The sequence below is a fragment of the Gopherus flavomarginatus genome, chromosome 25 (genome assembly GCF_025201925.1).
Source record: "Gopherus flavomarginatus isolate rGopFla2 chromosome 25, rGopFla2.mat.asm, whole genome shotgun sequence".
NCBI lineage: Eukaryota > Metazoa > Chordata > Testudines > Testudinidae > Gopherus > Gopherus flavomarginatus.
The window spans coordinates 566,096-584,774 of NC_066641.1; the positions used below are offsets into that span (position 1 = coordinate 566,096).

An 18,679-nucleotide genomic window follows, 5' to 3' on the forward strand; every position below is an offset into this window, starting at 1 on the left:
GGCCACATTTTGTTACCCACAATGCTAGGAGACTAAGAGGTGAAATTTGCATCCCACTTTGCCAACTTCTTTGTCCCAAGCATCGGGACCCTCTCTCTGCATGGAGGACTGTAGACATGCTCTTCATTGCTCTACGGCACTAATTCGCGGGAGACCACTCTTTCAAACCAGTGACCTTTTATTTCCTTGTATTTTCCCACCACCACGTATATACAGCTTTATATAGTTCGCTATCAGGCAGGTAGCCCCTTGGGGAACAGCCTGCTCTAACAGCTAGCTGGGAGCAACAGGCCCTGACTCCTCACTTTCCTGTTCCTCCCCTCCTACTTCCTTCCTGCTTTATAGGCCTTCCCTCATCAAGCTCACAGGTGTCTCTCCTTTAGGGATTTAATCAGCCACCACCTGTCAGCTCCAATCTCTTCCCCTTACTGGGAGCTGAGCTAGCAGGCTCTGAGCTAACAGGGGCTGCCTCAGTGCCTTTTGGCCAGCACCCTGTTACAAGGATACCCAGGTAAATAAGATGCAGGAGACTTTCCCACTTCGGCTGGTACCTGTGTTGCACATGAGAAGTGGCACAGATGGATGTTGAGAGTCTACATACCTTTGACAATCTGGGACGAGGTCAATGGGACCCCAGCACCCTGCACCATCATTGGTCCCCATTTCACTTCTGGTGACCACAGAAGGCCTTGGTATAGATTTCCAAAGCCCTCTGTGGATCAGGACCCAGCTACATCAGAAACCAGCTCTGCATCCAGGACTCTGAGACCTCTGCATTCCTTTGGGCCAACACAGCTAACCAAGTTTAGAGCATCACATCCAAGAACTGGAGACATGGCACTATCAGTCCGTGGCGTTTATTTGTTGAATGAGCTACCCTAGAAGATTAGACTAAATCAAAATTTAGTTGGGAAGATGCTGCAAGAAACCCCTGCAGGCTCATACTTACCTGCCATGGCTGAAACCAGGAGGAGGAGATCTACTGTACTCGTCCAGCCCTTAGATGCGACGTGATGGGCGCCACAGGAAAACCTAAGATAGAAAACAACGAACACCAGGCCAGGCCAGATGTAATCACCGAGCTTCTCTCTGGCCCAGGACTGGCGCCAGTGTTTTTGGCACCCTAGATGCACGGCCATTTCGCCGCCCTGCGCACTGCTCCCGCGGCTCCGGTGGACCTGCCACAGGCATTCCTGTGGAGGGTCTGCTGGTCCTGCGGCTCCGGTGGAGCTCCCGCAGGTGTGCCTAAGGGAGGTCCACGGGAGCCGCAGGACCAGCGGACCGTCTGCAGGAAAGCCTGCGGCAGGTCCACCAGAGCCGCGGGACCAGCGGACCCTCCGCAGGCATTCCTGTGGCAGGTCCACCAGAGCCACCTGCCGCCCCCCCGGCAAAATGCCCCCCCCCCAATAATCCTGGCACCCTAGGCAATTGCCTAGGTTGCCTAAATGGAAGCGACGGCCCTGCTCTGGCCTTGTCTAGCTATGGCTCCTAATGCCCATCTTTTCTGAAGTGCCGCCTGATTGCGGCCTCCTCACCTTCTAGTGCCCTGATTCAGACTTGCACTAATCTTCTGAGCCTCCGACATTTGACTCTTTAACTTTTCTTCCAGCAACTTAGAAACTCCACAAATGCTCCCGGGTTCCACGTAGTAGAGGGAGCCTTGTCCAGTGAACCTCCCCAACCTGGCATCAAGCACTGGGAGGGTGTCATTATAATTCAGGGAGACCAAAACAAAGAGAAAGATCCATCCCTATTAAGCAATATGCATGTACCTATACTGTGGCCCACGACCCAGAGACCACCAGACAAAGGCCACAGCCAGCCTTCTGTTCTGGGATAAAATGGGAAGACCTGCCTCCCAGCGCAGCCCCCTTGAACTCCTCAGGGACGCTCTCCTCCAGAGACTCCTGTCTGCAGGCCCTAGAGCCCCCCCTTATCCACTCCGGCGATGGCCGTATTCTGAGCAGATCCCTCCAGGCAAACAAACAGAGCAGGAGGCAAAGTCCTAGGGCAGATCTGATGGGTCCATCATCAGAAACCCACTTCCAATCTCAAATAATGGATCTAGCTTATAGGGTCTCAGAAAGGCTCCCAGAGGCAGGTCCTGGGCTCATTTGCCCTCTGGTTTCAGAGCTGGGCATGTGAGGCCAGAGACAACTCTCCTGGGAGTCTAGTCTTGGGGCTTTCCGGGAGGGTGGAGAAATGCAGCAACATGTTTGTTTTGTGAAACTTCTTCCCTGCTGTTGTATTTCAGGGGTTCCTGGTGGCTCTGCTGTACTGCTTCCTGAATGGGGAGGTGAGTGACTTCCCTTCAACACACACGTGTGCACACACACATACACAAACACATGTGCACACAAATTCACTTGTGAACACATGCACACAGATACATGCAGTGCACGCACATATACATATACACACAAGGATACACACACACACACGCACTGCATTGTCCCAGGGTTCCTTTTAGCAGAGCTGGAGCCTTTTCTAATTAACCTTCCCAGTGTGGTGTCTAGCACAGTGATTGTGTCTGAACCACGTCCCTCCTAGGCTCCAGCCCAACCAGCTGTTGCCATCTGTAGCTGTTAAACTGAGTGCTGGGGGAGGGGGTTTCTGATGCTGAGAGGCTAAATCAGCTGAGCTGATGATGTAAAAAGCCACCTTTCATTGGCCTGTAGATATGAGACTCTGCAGCCCTGTGGACCCTTCCCTCTCAAAGCCCTTTGCCAAACCTGAATGAGTCCTCGGGGGAGGGGTCTAGGTACTGGCCTCCATTTCCTATGGGTGAAGTGGAGCTCAAAGTGTGGAAGGCCCAGCTTTTCCCAGCGCTGTTCCAAGGTGATTCTCTGCTGGGCTGTTCCAGGTGCAGGCGGAGATCCAGAGGAACTGGGGCAAATGGCAGTCATCCATGGAGAGCAATGTCTTCAACCTGGTGACCCAAGACTCTACAGCCTGAGAAGGGAAGGGGCTGGTGATAAACAGCTTCCCAAAGCCTGACCGCTACTCCATGCCCCACAGCAGCAGCCCCAGCGGGGAGTAGGGCAGTGCCTTGCATTCCACTTTGCCACCCAGTTTGTTTCAGCTTCCTTGGCCAAACATACAGAGATGGGGACTGAGGGAAAAGACCTTGTAGATCCACTCGAGCCCCTCCCCAGAGATTGCTGCAGGGTCGTACTCTGCATTCTGTTCTCCAGGGCTTTGTCCAGTGTTGTGTTCAATGTCCCAAGAAACAGACCTTCCTCCCTTTCCCTCAGGGAAATGCCCCACAAGCAAAGATTTTGCACTTGGGAAAAGTTTCTAGAGAGTCAGGGTGTATTCTCCATTCATTGCCTTCCTCCTAGTTATAAGCCATGCACTGCTCTAACTCACTCTTTTCCCTCCCTGCCATGGGCCCCCACCCTGCTCTCAGCTGTTGTGACTCATGGACCCCCACATATTCAACCCACCAGTCTCCTTAGCAGGTGTAAATACTTAGGGTTTTTCTCCATCTTTCTGGTCCTTAGTTGCACAGGATGCAGCGTCACCTGGCACAGCCTGCCCAGGGCCAGATGTCGGCATCGCCTGATGTGGCCTGCCAGGGCCATACAGAGAAAGGCAATTGTATTCCTGCACCATGATGTGCTACCTGCCCCGAAGGCCTCTCTTTTGCTGCCGTAGTGTGTTTGTTCTTTACATTCACTCCCAAGGCATTTCAGCCTGGTTACCTGGCAGGTTTTTCTCAGGTGGCTTTGCATGTTTTCAGCTGAATCTTATTTTCTGTGATTCTTGTTCCTCTCCATGGTTCTCACAGCTCCTCCTGGCTTAGTGCCATCTGCCGAATTCATCAGCATGTGGTTTTCTCCCTCTGCCCAGCTCAGTAATGAAGATCTTGGATGAGGCCAGCCCTTGCACAACACACATCCCCAGCTCCGTGCCTTGCTGTTTACCCCTGGCCAACACTTCATCTGATACCTCACCCTTTGGCTTTGGTTCTTCTAGCCCTGTCCCCACCCACAGGACAGGATTCCCACACTCGGCAGCTGGAATCAGAGTGGACAGGGTTCGCTCCTCTGCAAGGAGCCAGCATTAGAGTGAGGTCCTGCTTCAGTCCCAATTTTAGGCTTTTAATGATGTCTTGGCTTCATGCAGGCCCTGTGCATGGGGTGAATTTTGCCCTGTAGCAGGATTTGGTGAGACACGGAACTGGGCTTTCCCCAGAGCTGAACACCATAGACTGGGTGCACGCTGGGTGCTGAATGCCTCTGAAAATCTGGCCATGTGTCAAGCCATCATCATCACCAGTCTTCCCACACCATCAGGGTGTATGTAGCCTTTATTTTTATTTAAAGGTAATTTTAGTGCTGTTCTGTTACACCATTGAGGGCTCGGCTCTGGCGGCTACAGTTCAGCAGAGCTCTCTCTGCCCGTTTTAGCTCTAGAGCTCATAGGAACACATGAAGCCATAAGCAAGTAACAGACAATCACAAGAAGGTTTATTATCTTGTATCCATTTTACTAAAATTACCAACACATTTATGAGTATCACAGCATAAACAACGCCTAGATCTATCCAGGCACCAGTTCTAACTGCAGCCAGATTCACATCCTCTGAGATAGCATTAGGGTCTGGTGGGTCTCTCATGGATTGATCATCAGTACAGGGATGCTTTCTGCTGGAGTTTGCCCATAGGCAGCTCAATTTTCCCATTCTGGGCACCCCCTTTTTATAATGTGATTCTGCCTGTACTTATATTTCATGCATGTACATGTAAGTGTCACTCCTCTTTTTCATTATTGGTCCTCTAAAAATAGAAGGGACCCGGATTTCTAGAGAATCATAGAATATCAGGGTTGGAAGGGACCTCAGGAGGTCATCTAGTTCAACCACCTGCTCAAAGCAGGACCAATCACCAACTAAATCATCCCAGCCAGGGAGCTGTCAAGCCTGACCTTAAAAACCTCTAAGAAAGGAGATTCCATCACCTCCCTAGGCAACCCATTCCATTGCTTCACCACCCTCCGAGTGAAAAACTTTTTCCTAATATTCAAAAAAGGTCATGTATAGGTCATGTAGGTTCTCTTTATTCTCATTGGTATTGACACACAACCTGTATCCCAAGGTTCAGATGCATGTAGGACACAGATGTGCCTCTACCACATTGTTATGTTTTAAAATTAATCTTCCAGCTAATTTTTCGCAATGTTACCCTTAGTGCCGCTTTTCCCATCATCTCAGTGCATCGGGTTATTCTTCAATCACTTACTCTGTCAGCATTTCTTAGCTCCAGGGCCTAAAATAACTAGGCTAAAATCTTGCAGGCCTCAGCCTACAAGTCTTGCATTTCAGCCTTTCTTACTTAGCTATCTAATCCCTGATTCCCTCTAACTACTGTTTAAGCTTATACTTATATCATCCTATAGCTTAACTCAATTCACCGTACAATGCTTATATATAACATGACATGGTAATTAATCATAACGTCACCCAATAACTGGATAATAAACTAAAATCATTGGTTACAAGGGTCATCAGGCAGGAGCTAAACTGCGCCATTCGTTCCTATTTTGGGCTCGTTTTATATGCTGATGTAATAAAGCTGCTTCAGACATTACTGTGTTACGGCGTGTGCCTCTAGCATCAGCCACGCTTGTCTCTTGCTCTAGAGGTGCCAAAGAAATGCCTGTTTAGGTAACCAACTGGGCATTCTGAGAAAATGTCCCAGATATGTTCTGTGTCAGGGGCTGCACTGAAATCCAGAGCCCTTCACCCACCAACGCTGTGATTGTCTCCCACCTTGGCTCGCTAATATCCTGGGACCAAGACGGCTTCAACAACATTGCAAAGTCCCTGTCATGTTTGTTCAGCAAGACTTGTCTTTGTGAGACCATGCCGCTGGCTTCCCTAATCCCTGAGCTGTTTATGATTTCTTCTCTCCTGGGTTACGAAACTGTTTAATTTTATGGCCCACTCAGAAGAGTGCCCACAGCCCAGGCATTCAGCACCTCAGTGCTAGAGGGAGCCAAAAGCAACAACAAAGTCTGGCCTTTGAGCAGCACAGTGAAGTGGCCGCTGATTTTCAGTGCCTCTGTTTTTCCTGTTGCTCCCCAGCCCGAGATAAAATCAGTGCTTGCCAATGTACAGCTTCCCAAGGATACCCAGCCTGCTGGAGAGTTGCATCCTCCCGCCCCCACTCCCCTCACATTTGTATAAGGGGGATAACAGCCCTGTCCTGCCTTGCTAGGGTATGGGAGAGGGGCAAGTAAGTATCTAACACAAACATAGTATCACAACCAGCTCCTGTAGCCCCTTGTAAGGGCATAGCCTTCCCCTTTAAAGGCCTGGGGCTAGGCCAGCCCTGATCAATCAGCAGATCTCAAAGTGTTTAGCTGAAGATGTCAGTTTCATTATCCCAAGTTTATTGCCAGGGAAACTGAGGCACAGAGAGGGGAAGTGATTTGCTCATGGTCACCCAGGAGGCCCATGGCAGAGCCAGGAACAGTACCCAAGTGTCCTGACTCCCAGTGCTGTGTGCTGTACACTAGGCCACACTACCTCCCTAGACAGATTAGCGCACTCTTGTGCCCAGATCAATTGCTGTAGTGGTCCCGCCACTCAGCAGGCCAGTGGCAGAGCTGGGATTAGAATCCTGGTCTCTGTACTCCAACCCAGTGCTCAGCCCACTAGACCCTACTGCCACACTCTGTAGCCATAGCTGTAGCCATAGCCCTAGCCTAGGTGACTAAAAGCTCTTCTCCTTTTGTAATTATTTGTGCACATAGGAGTGATTTCAGTGCAAAGATCTACATCTGTGCTGTGCTAGGCTGGGGAATTTAGCGGGCAGGGTGTCGAGAGCGTCGGCTTCCCCGCAGCAGAGTTATCTCTGCCACACTGCACAGACCTCTGCAGGTGTCAACATACCTTCCCCGACAATGGAACCGCGTCACAAGGATGCAAAGGGGCCTGGCAGCAACTGTTCTTGTGCTCTGCAACCCTGAGAGCACGGCCCTCTGCAGCGTGAGCTAACCCATGGCAGCACCTGTCCAAGGACGGGGTTCACTCCCCGTCTCTCGCCATCTTTAAGTCAAGACGAGATGTCGTTCTTAGAGATACTCTGCAGCTCACAGGGAAGGTAAGGGCTGATGAGGAAGCTATTGGGGAAGGGTCTCTGGTCTGTGCTCTCTACAGGAGCTCAGACTCAATGACCTAACGGTCCCTTCTGGCCTTAACGTGTCTGTTACTAAAGGACTAAGTGCCATTCCTAGGAGTTGTGGACAGTCCTAGCCCCTGTGGCCTGGGCACTGAGGAAGGACACAACACACACAGGCAAGTGGGTAGTGAATCCCTTGTGGGAGCCCCGAACAGGACGTGTGCGTGGAGCATGGGGGATAATTTTCAGACACAAGCAGTGGGATGGGCTAGTCACTCAGGAACAGACCTAGGGAGCGTACAGGGGGCGGCAACACTGCTACTTTTCACGCACAGGCACCAGTGGAGCTAGCGTGGGTACATGCACCCCTCCCGCTCCGGACAGACCCTGACTCCGCATTGCTTGGCCTGCTGTGGGCTTCGATTCCCAGCGGTGCCCTGGCTCTTGCAGAGACAGAGGGTTGGGGCCCCACAGCCCTGCAGGTTACTCCAGGTGGCCCAGCCTCTCCTTGATGCACACTGGGCCCAATCCACAGATGAATGTGAAGGAGCCTGGGCCATGGTGCTGCCTCAGTGAATCTCCTGGTGAGCTCTTTGCCCTGACCCGTCTGGCCCTGACTCCCTGAGTTCTCACCTGTGCCAGGCTGCTTCCGGGCTGTTCTCCCTGTGGGGGGCAGCTCGGGGGGCGGGGGTGTTCAAGGCCCTGGTACAGACAAGGCTCAGGCATTAGATGACTTGGTGGTACAAGGACCTGAGCCACCTCCTGGTGCTGCGTCATTGGCAAGTGCATGCTGTGGTCTCCTGGCGACACAAGACCCTTCGACTGCTTGGGTTGCGTCCTTAGTGCGGGGAGCAGTGCAGGGCTTTGCTGGGAGCCTGCGGGTGGCACTGTGAGCCTGTCGCAGCCCAGCCGGCGCTGACACTGGATACAGCTGCATGGGCTGCGGAATGAGCAGCAGTCCCAGAGCAGCGGGCACTGGAGACGGGCTCAGCTGAAGTGGAGGGCCCTGTCCAACGCCCCAGGAGCACTGACTGCTACCCTCTTCCTGCTGTCCTGAGCAGTCGATGAGGGTTTCTTCTGGGGACTTGAGAGCACCTGCAGAGGAAGGTGGGGGGCTGTGCTGCTCTTAGCAGGGCCTGGCACCCAGTCCCACCCAGCACTGAGGGAAAGCTTGAGGAGCCAGGGCTTCCCCACTTGTCACCCCAGAGACCAGGCTGCTAGGGGGTTAATGAGCAGACTGGGACAGGGGATAAGCCAAAGGTCCTGCTTACAGGCTGGCTTTTATTTGAGCCAGAAAAGTCCAATGCTTCCTCCCTCCCCCTTGTTTGCTCTCATCCCCAGTCACCTGCTGCTGACTGGTGTTGTGCCACAGCCCATTTCAGCACCCAGCTGCCCTGTGGAGCTCGCAGCTGGGACACACGGAGCCAGCAAGTCTGTTCTGTGCAGGGCCGGCTCTACTGTTTTGGCAGCCCGAAGCAGCGCGCCAGATTGCCGCTGCAGACGGCGGGGGCAGTCTGTGTGCCGTCAGGGCAGCATGCGCGTTTCGGCGGCGGCGGCAATTCGGCGGCAGCTTCTGTCTTCAGTTGGAAGACAGAAGCTGCGTCGCCGTGGACAGCTGAACATAGAAGCTGCCACCGAATTGCTGCTGCTGTGGAAACGCGCGTGCCGCCCTAACGGCACACAGACTGCCTCTGCTGTCCGTGGAGGCAATTTAGCATGCTGCTTGGGGGCAAAAACACACGGACTGCCACCCTTTGCAGATTGGCGCCCCAAGCACTTGCTTGGGGTGCTGGTGCCTGGAGCCGGCCCTGGTTCTGCATGCCCACACGTCCCACCCTGGAGCCTGCACAGGGCATTCACTGGGCCTGGTGCTGTGCATGCCCACCTGCTAAGAGTCTGCCATGTGACAAGCAACAACATTGAGGGGGGAGGCATGCAAACTCCTCGCTCCCAGATCCTGGCACGGGATGCTCCTACCCATTATGTCCAGCAGGGCTAGCGTCATTCAGCATAGCTCCTTTTGCCGTGTCCTAGCCTGGCTCACAGCAACACATGCAGGACTATGGCAGCATTTGGAGCACAGAGGAGGAGTATCTTCCAAATGGCCTTTGCTAGGCCCTTCACCAGGGCTCATTAACATTCCTGTGGTGCAGCTGATATTCTCTGCAGGATGTGCGTACTCAGGGAACCCAGCCAGGCCTCCGTTCCTAGTTCTAGACCAAGCACGCTGGTAAGGTAAAGTTAAGGCTGGGAATAGATAGGAATGTCAAGGTCCAGCCAGTCTAGTGCCCTGTCTCTGACATGGCTAGGACCAGCTGCTGCAGAGGACAAAGAAGAAAACCTGCAGTAGCCAATGTGGGATAATCTGCCCCACAGAATAAGTCTTGTCTTGGTCCCTAATAGTTAGACACTGATTTAAAGTCTGAACCACGACATTTTTCCTCCTTTCCAATGTTCCTTGTTAGCATTAACCATTGCCCTCCGGCTATTCTTGTCATCCATATCAATGTCCAGTCCCACTTTGGCTCTTGCAATGTTTTTGTCATCCTGTGGCAGGGAGTTCCACAGTCTAAGTATACACGGAAAAAACCTTCCACAAATACTATCAGCAAAATAACGGTTAGAAAACCAGGCAATTCTAAGTTCAGGGTGAGGCAAAGGACAAGGAGCTTTGCATCACCACTATACAAAAGGGCCAGTCTCTTCCAGGGATTATTTGGGAAGACAGCACAAACCAACTGTAAGCTGCAAGGCACAGCTTGGGGGAGACAGCCTGAAATCTGTTGCCCTGGAATCTTCTTAATTCAACAGCTCGGTCAATGCAGTTATAATGTGCATGACTGGTGCCCCGAAGAGGAGTGTGTGCTGCTCTGAGGGACAACACAGGGCCTGCCCTTGGAGAGGTATGAGAGCAAACAAGGTTCACTGCCCTTGGGAAGCGGCTAGGGAAAGACAGGTGTTCTCCTCTGAGGGGTACTTGGGACCTATCTTCTCTCTCTCTGCGCCACCCCCCTCTGTCCCTCAGCTGTGCCCCCACCTGACTTGGTGGGGACCGTGAGCCTTCCTTGCCACATGGTGCTCAGCCCTGGGGGCAAAGAACTGCCTGGGGTGGACGTGACTGCTCTAATGGATCAGAGTGACACATCTGTGCCATTGCTGATTGGCCCCAGGGCTATGCTAGGAGCTGGCTTGCTAGGCCAGAAGAGCCACCAATAAGCATGGAGAGCTGGTGTCTGACGTGGGGTGACCAACAGTGACCTGTCACACCTGCATTGACTCCCTCTGCCTTGACTGAAGTGACTGGATAGCTGTTGAGTAAGGACCATCTGCAGGAGAGCAGGGCCCAGGATGGAAGGATTCAGCCAGGGCTCATGGGCACCTTCAGGTACTCTCACCCTACAGTGAGACCCAACAAGCCTCATTAGCGTGGCCTGAGCCAGGTGCATGACGTTACAAGGAAAGACACACAGGTGACTCCATGTACCAGGGACAGATGTGACCATGTTGGGTGTGCTCTGTGCTTTGCTGCTCCGGGGGTGGAGACACTCTTCTCCATTGGGCTGCAGCAGGGTGACCACTGGCACTGACTGGAGACAGGTGTTCTAGGGCAGGTTCTTCCCTTCACCACCTCCTGCTTTCGGCCATGGCTTCCCCGTGGCAGACCAGGCAGAAGGTCTTTTGCTTTCTCCCAGACTCACCTGGTTCCCTCTCACTAGGGGCATGGCTGCCAGGCAGCCCAGCTCACTGGGAAGTCCATGAAAGTCTTTGTGAGACTGGCTGGAGCTGGAGCTGGGACAGCGTAGCAAGATTTTCCATTGGCCTGAGGGCCACCTCCCTTTGACCATTTTGCCCCTCCTCATTATGGCTGCACGTCACGAGGCCGGCTGCCTCCTGTACACCATCTCAGGGCTTGAGGTCACACTATAGACTGCCTGCCTCAGTTTCCCCCCAAGGAGCTTCTTAAATAATCTTCACACAGCCTTTTCTGCAGTTGTTCTCAAGGTCTCTTCTTGGGATCTGGGTTTATTGACAGAAACTGAACTCAAAATAAACCTGCAATTTCCCAAGCACAATACAACAAGTTACCCTCTGGTCAAGGCACTGCCAAGTCTTTCCTGCCTGGAGCGAGTCTCATAGCCCCCTTACAGGTTTCTCTGCTGGTATTGCCCCTGCTCTGGCTCCTCTCAATCCCCTCCTCCACTGTAGTCCACTGTTGCTGTTTGTAGGGGAAGCACCCGATCCCTGTCAGGTGTGCCTCCTCAGCAATCAGGTCAGGCTGGCCCCAGGCTTGGGGAAGGGCAAGCCAACTTGTTACCCTGAGGCAGCTGGGGAAGCCCCTATCAGGTGCATCCACAACCTGTAGCCTAGGCCTGCTGCATTTTCCCATTGGCCCCTCTCTGTGTGGCTGGTTGGGCAGGGTACTCACAGCAGCTCTTGTCAGCAGCTAGACAGGATCCCAGCCAAGTCCTGGAGCCAGCCCTCACCCCCACAGGCAGTCAGCTCCGTGGGCAGCTAGAGAGACACCTGGAGGCCAGGCAGCGCTGGGAGCACTGGTGCCTCACCTGTGCTGCTGGAAGACCTGGGTGACCTAGTGCAGGAGTCTCAAACTCAAATGACCACATGAGGTCTAGTGCATTGGCCTGAGGGCCGCATCACTGACACACCCCCCGTCACTGCCCCTGGCCCTGCCTCCACTCCACTCCTTCCATGAGGTGCCGCCCCTGCCCCAGCCCCACTCCTTCCCTGGCCCTTTCCACCCCCTTCCCCAAAGTCCTCACCCCAATGCTGCCCCTTCCCTGTCACCAGGGGGTGCAGGAGGTGTGCAGGGTGCAGCAGGTGGCTCAGGGCAGGGAGTTGGTGTGTGGGGTGCAAGAACGGTAAGGGGTGCGGCAGGGGGTTGGGGTGCAAGGTGGCAGCAGGTGGCTCAGGGCAGGGAGTGCAGGAGGAGTGCAGGGTGCGGCAGGGACTTGGGGTGCAGGAGAGATGTGAAGTGTGGCAGGTGGCTCAGGGCAGGGAGTGCAGGAGGAGTGCAGGGTGCGGCAGGGACTTGGGGTGCAGGACAGATGTGAAGTGTGGCAGGTAGCTCAGGGCAGGGAGTGCAGGAGGAGTGCAGGGTGCGGCAGGGACTTGGGGTGCAGGAGAGATGCGAAGTGTGGCAGGTAGCTGAGGGCAGGGAGTGCAGGAGGAGTGCAGGGTGCGGCAGGGACTTGGAGTGCAGGAGAGATGCGAAGTGTGGCAGGTAGCTGAGGGCAGGGAGTGCAGGAGGAGTGCAGGGTGCGGCAGGGACTTGGGGTGCAGGAGAGATGTGAAGTGTGGCAGGTGGCTCAGGGCAGGGAGTGCAGGAGGAGTGCAGGGTGCGGCAGGGACTTGGGGTGCAGGACAGATGTGAAGTGTGGCAGGTAGCTCAGGGCAGGGAGTGCAGGAGGAGTGCAGGGTGCGGCAGGGACTTGGGGTGCAGGAGAGATGTGAAGTGTGGCAGGTAGCTCAGGGCAGGGAGTGCAGGAGGAGTGCAGGGTGCGGCAGGGACTTGGGGTGCAGGAGAGATGTGAAGTGTGGCAGGTAGCTCAGGGCAGGGAGTGCAGGAGGAGTGCAGGGTGCGGCAGGGACTTGGGGTGCAGGAGAGATGTGAAGTGTGGCAGGTGGCTCAGGGCAGGGAGTGCAGGAGGAGTGCAGGGTGCGGCAGGGACTTGGAGTGCAGGAGAGATGTGAAGTGTGACAGGTGGCTCAGGGCAGGGAGTGCAGGAGGAGTGCAGGAGGAGTGCAGGGTGCGGCAGAGACTTGGGGTGCAGGAGAGATGTGAAGTGTGGCAGGTAGCTTAGGGCAGGGAGTGCAGGAGGAGTGCAGGGTGCGGCAGAGACTTGGGGTGCAGGAGAGATGTGAAGTGTGACAGGTGGCTCAGGGCAGGGAGTGCAGGAGGAGTGCAGGAGGAGTGCAGGGTGCGGCAGAGACTTGGGGTGCAGGAGAGATGTGAAGTGTGGCAGGTGGCTCAGGGCAGGGAGTGCAGGAGGAGTGCAGGGTGCGGCAGGGACTTGGGGTGCAGGAGAGATGCGAAGTGTGGCAGGTAGCTTAGGGCAGGGAGTGCAGGAGGAGTGCAGGGTGCGGCAGAGACTTGGGGTGCAGGAGAGATGTGAAGTGTGACAGGTGGCTCAGGGCAGGGAGTGCAGGAGGAGTGCAGGGTGCGGCAGGGACTTGGGGTGCAGGAGAGATGTGAAGTGTGGCAGGTGGCTCAGGGCAGGGAGTTCAGGAGGAGTGCAGGGTGCGGCAGGGACTTGGGGTGCAGGAGAGATGTGAAGTGTGGCAGGTGGCTCAGGGCAGGGAGTTCAGGAGGAGTGCAGGGTGCGGCAGGGACTTGGGGTGCAGGAGAGATGTGAAGTGTGGCAGGTGGCTGAGGGCAGGGAGTGCAGGAGGAGTGCAGGGTGCGGCAGAGACTTGGGGTGCAGGAGAGATGTGAAGTGTGGCAGGTAGCTAAGGGCAGGGAGTGCAGGGTGCGGCAGGGACAGGGCCGGCTCTGGTATTTTTGCCACCCCAAGCAAAAAAACACCTGTGGGCCGGCCGGAGCAGTGAAGGGGGTGGGGGGGGAACAAACAAACCTGCGGGCCAGCTGGCGCAGTGAAGGAGGTGGGGGGAACAAACAAACCTGCAGGCCAGCTGGAGCAGTGAAGGGGGTGGGGGGAACAAACAAACCTGCGGGCCAGCTGGAGCAGTGAAGGGGGCCAGGGGGAATAAACAAACCTGCGGGCCAGCTGGGGCAGCAAAGTGTGGCGGGGAGACAAACAAACCTGCAGGGCGCATGGAGCGTGGGTGCAGGGGCATTGCCGGCCCTGCAGATGTGCCCCGGGCAGTGGGACAGGGGAGAGAGAAGAGGGGCAGCCAGGGCTTCCTGCTCGCCATGCTGCCTGCCAGGAGGGCTCCGCGCTGCTCGGGTCGGCAGGCAGGGAAGGACGCGGGCTGCCCTGCCATGCAGGGCCGGCTTTAGGAAGTGCGGGGCTCAATTCGAACAGTTTCGATGGGGCCCCAGCAGGGATGACTAAAAAAAAAAAATGTAAAAAAAACACGTGGGGCTGGTGGCACTTTGGCGGCGGGTCGTTCCCTCACTCCAGGTCTTCAGCGGCACTGAAGGAGCCACTGCTGAAGTGCCGTCGAAGACCCAGAGCCAGTGAAGGACCCGCTGCCAAAGTGCCACTGAAGACCCGGAGCGCTGCCAGGTGAGTAAAAATTAAAAAGGCGCCTCTAGCCAGGGAAGGGATTCTCAATGGGCATGGGGCCCTCTTAGGAGCGGGCCTCGATTCGGGGGAATTGGTGGAATTCCTAAAGCCGGCCCTGCTGCCATGCTTGGTACAGACCTGGCACCGCATCCAGCAGGGCGCTCCTCTCCTCGGCACTGCTGCCCCTTACAGGGCGGCCGGAGCAGCGAACCAAAAAGAAAAAAGAAAAAAAACCTGCGGGGGCGGCCGGAGCAGCGAATGCCGCCCCTTGGAATCTGCTGCCCCAAGCACGAGCTTGCTCGGCTGGTGCCTGGAGCCGGCCCTGGGCAGGGAGTTGGGGTGCAGGAGAAGTGTGGGGTGTGGCAGGGGGCTCAGGGCAGGGATTTGGGGTGCAGGAGGGGTGTGGGGTGTGGCAGGGGGCTCAGGGCAGGGAGTTGGGGTGCAGGAGGGGTGTGGGGTGGGGCAGGGGGCTCAGGGCAGGGAGTTGGGGTGCAGGAGGGGTGTAGGGTGCAGCAAGGGGCTCAGGGCAGGGAGTTGGGGTGCAGGAGGAGTGTGGGGTGCGGCAAGGGGCTCAGGGCAGGGAGTTGGGGTGCAGGAGGGGTGTGGGGTGCGGCAAGGGGCTCAGGGCAGGGAGTTGGGGTGCAGGAGGGGTGTGGGGTGCGGCAAGGGGCTCAGGGCAGGGAGTTGGGGTGCAGGAGGGGTGTGGGGTGCAGCAAGGGGCTCAGGGCAGGGAGTTGGGGTGCAGGAGGGGTTTGGGGTGCGGCAGGGGGCTCAGGGCAGGGAGTTGGAGTGCAAGAGGAGTGTGGGGTGCAGCAGGGGGCTCAGGGCAGGCAGTTGGGTGCAGGAGAGGTGTGGGGTGCGGCAAGGGGCTCAGGGCAGGGAGTTGGGTGCAGGAGGGGTGCAGGGTGTGGCAGGGGGCTCAGGGCAGGGAGTTGGGGTGCAGGAGGGGTGTGGGGTGCATCAAGGGTTTCAGGGCAGGGAGTTGGGTGCAGGAGGGGTGTGGGGTGCGGCAGGGGGCTCAGGGCAGGGAGTTGCGGTGCAGGAGGGGTGTGGGGTGCAGCAGGGGGCTCAGGGCAGGGAGTTGGGGTGTAGGAGGGGTGTGAGTGCGGCAGGGGGCTCAGGGCAGGGAGTTGGGTGCAGGAGGAGTGTGAGGTGCAGCCGGGGGCTCAGGGCAGGCAGTTGGGGTGCAGGAGGAGTGTGGGGTGCAGCAAGGGGCTCAGGGCAGGGAGTTGGGGTGCAGGAGAGGTCTGGGGTGCAGCAGGGGGCTCAGGGCAGGGAGTTGGGGTGCAAGAGGGGTGCAGGGTGCAGCAGGGGGCTCAGGGCAGGGAGTTAGGGTGCAGAAGAGGAGTGGCATGCAGCAGGGGGATCAGGGCAGGGAGTTGGGGTGCAGGAGAGGTGTGGGGTGTGGCAAGGGGCTCAGGGCAGGGAGTTGGGGTGCAGGAAGGGTGCGGGGTCTGAGCTCTAGAGCGGCTCCGGAGGGGCAGCAGCGCGCACCGGGGCCAGGGCAGGCTCCTGGCCCCATACCCCCAGCGCGCTGCTCCAGGAAGCAGCTGGAACCACAGCCCCTGGGGGCGCGGAGGTGAGAACAGGGCTCCGCTGCTGCTCCTCCAGGTACTCCCACGAAGCTCCCATTGGCTGCAGTTCCGTGTTCCCGGCCAATGGGAGCTGCGGGGGCGGTGCCTTGAAGCGAGGCAATGCAGGAGCCCCCACTCCCAGCCCAAAGGGACATGCTGCCAGCCACTGAAGGGAGTGGTGCGGGCTTGCGGGGCAATCCCAGGGGCCAGCCCATGGGCTGTAGTTTGCCCACCCCTGGCCTGGAGGCAGACACGGGCCGCGGGGAGCTTGGCGGGCCGCACAGAAGAGCCTCGTGGGCCGTGTGTTTGGGACCCCTGACCTAGTGTCTGTGCTTCTCCTGAATGAGAGCTCTGCTGTCCCCTCTGCATCCTGGGAGAGTTAAACACCCCAGCGTTACCCAGGGAAGGCCTTCCAGTCCTCTGTGTTCTCGGGGCCTTTCCCCGCTGACAAGGATGGGGGCCATATGGCTGGATCCCTGCTCCTTGTACTGAGAGTAGAATTTAGCCCTTCATTTTTCAGGCGACGCGTGCAGGTCTTTGCAATGGGAATATTCTCTTCCTGGCAGAGGGAAGGGGAGTGCAGGGCTAAGGTGGAGCTCACCGTGTGCCAAGGGACTCCGGGGGCTGTACTAAATAACTTGCTTTGCCTTGGGAAGCTGATTCCTATGCTGGTCTGGGTCACAGGAGCTGTCACTGGACCCGTCACAAAGCTTCAACTGGCATTGTAACCCACACACCTTCTGGCTGTGGTGTTGTGTCCCACCTACTGGTACCAAGACCACGTAGAGAGAGAGAAAGATTAATGAGTTTGCTCTACAGCCTTAGCTGACAGCCAGTTGGCTTTTTGTTCATGCACTAAACTCCAGAGGACTCAGATTTGATCCTACCCACAGACTACCAGGGTCTGTTGGTGTTACAGTAGCACTACCCCACTCTCGCATTGCACAGGACTGTAACATGGGCACATATGTAGCACGGGGCAGCAAGGGTCAAACCTGGGCCAGGCACAGCCCCTAATCTGAGCCAGAGGAAGTGCCACAAGGAAGCAGAAACTGCTTCAAAGACTGAAAGGTGAGATCCATGTGGCTTCCTTTGCTCTGGTTCAGAATGGCCATTCCAGGCCAAAGCAGCCTTGGTCTAGGCAGAGCTATCCTGAGCCCCCAGTGAGGACCCTGGAGACACCCCGTGTTCTTGGGGAGCAAAGCAAGCAGGCTATGTGGGAAGGAGGGTCCCAATATTCCCCATTCATATTTCAGCCTGCACAGTGCTGAGCTTGTCCTGTCGTGGCACGGGCCTCTCTCCAATCCAGTGCACACTAGTGCCCTGCATCTCTTGGTGGTGAGCATGAGGTAGGAGTGGGGGAATGGCAAGTAGATCTGCCTAGTGAGTGACAGTCCCACTTCACAGCAACTTTTGAGGTTCTGACATCTGTTTTTGGTTTGCTATGGAACAAGCCCCGAACCTTCTGTGACAACCGAATTGTCTGAATGTTACTTTTCAGCTCAAATCCTGAGTTTGAGGCATCTGTGTCCCCACAGCCTGGCAATAGCTCACTGGACTGTGGGAGAACCAGGTTCAGGTCCTAGCCCAGCCTGATTCAAAGATTCCTCTGAGTCAGGACGAGCAGGGACTGCTCCCCGGGCCTCTCAAAACAGTCCTGATTTTTTAAATTTCTAGCAAAACATTAGAACATAGGAACGGCCATACTGGGTCAGACCAATGGTCCAATTAGCTCAATATCCTGCCTTCCGAGAGTGGCCAGTGCCAGGTACCTCAGAGGGAATGAACAGGACAGGTAATCATCAAGTGATCCATCCCCTGTCGCCCATTCCCCAGCTTCTGGTAAACTGAGGCTAGGGACACCGTTCCTGTCCATCCTGGCTAATAGCCATTGATGGACCTATCCCCCATGAACTTATCTTCACAACATCCTCTGGCAAAGGGTTCCACAGGTTGACTATGCATTGTGTGCAGAAATATTTCCTTTTGCTTGTTTTAAATATGCTGCCAATGAATTTCATGTGTGGACCTCTAGTTCTTGTGTTATGAGAAGGAGTAAATAACACTTCCTTATTTACTTTCTTCACACCAGTCATGATTTTATAGACTTCAATCATATCCCTCCTTAGTCATCTCTTTTCCAAGCTGAAAAGTCCCAGTCTTATTAATCTCTCCTCCTATGGCAGCCGTTCCATACCCCTAAGCATTTTTGTTGCCCTTTTCTGAACCTTTTCCAATTCCAATAGATCTTTTCTGAGATGGGGCGACCACAACTGCACACAAGATTCAAGATGTGACCATACCATGGATTTATATGGAGACAATATGATATTTTCTGTCTTCTTATCTATCCCTTTCTTAATGATTCCCAACATTCTGTTCACTTTTTTGACTGCGGCTGCACATTGAGCGGATGCTTTCTGAGAACTATCCACAATGATGCCAAGATCTTTTTCTTCAGTGGTGACAGCTAATTTAGACCTCATCATTGTATATCTATACAGTTGGGATTATGTTTTCCAATGTGCATTACTGTGCATTTATCAACACTAACTTTCATCTGCCATTTTGTTGCCCAGTTTTGAGAGATCCCTTTGTATCTCTTCGCAGGCTGCCTGGGTCTTAACTATCTTGAATAGTTTTGTATCATCTGCAAATTTTGCCACCTGACTGTTTACCCCCTTTTCCAGATCTTTTAGGAACATGTTTAATAAGACTGAGCCCAGTACAGACCCCGGGGAATAAATGACACTAAATATACTCAGATTCCACA

The 18,679-nt window shown here is 55.4% G+C and overlaps 1 protein-coding gene across 1 annotated transcript in view; it reads left to right on the forward strand.

Annotated features, from left to right (window-relative positions):
• Positions 1-3,173, forward strand: part of LOC127040772 (vasoactive intestinal polypeptide receptor 1-like) — a 66,448-nt gene extending 63,275 nt beyond the window's left edge. Inside the window, exons 12-13 of the mRNA XM_050935356.1 lie at positions 2,255-2,296; positions 2,864-3,173. Of these exons, the coding sequence (XP_050791313.1) occupies positions 2,255-2,296; positions 2,864-2,956 (135 nt within the window). The 3' untranslated portion in view covers positions 2,957-3,173. The remainder of the gene's footprint in view (positions 1-2,254; positions 2,297-2,863) is intronic.
• Positions 3,174-18,679: the final 15,506 nt, after the last annotated feature.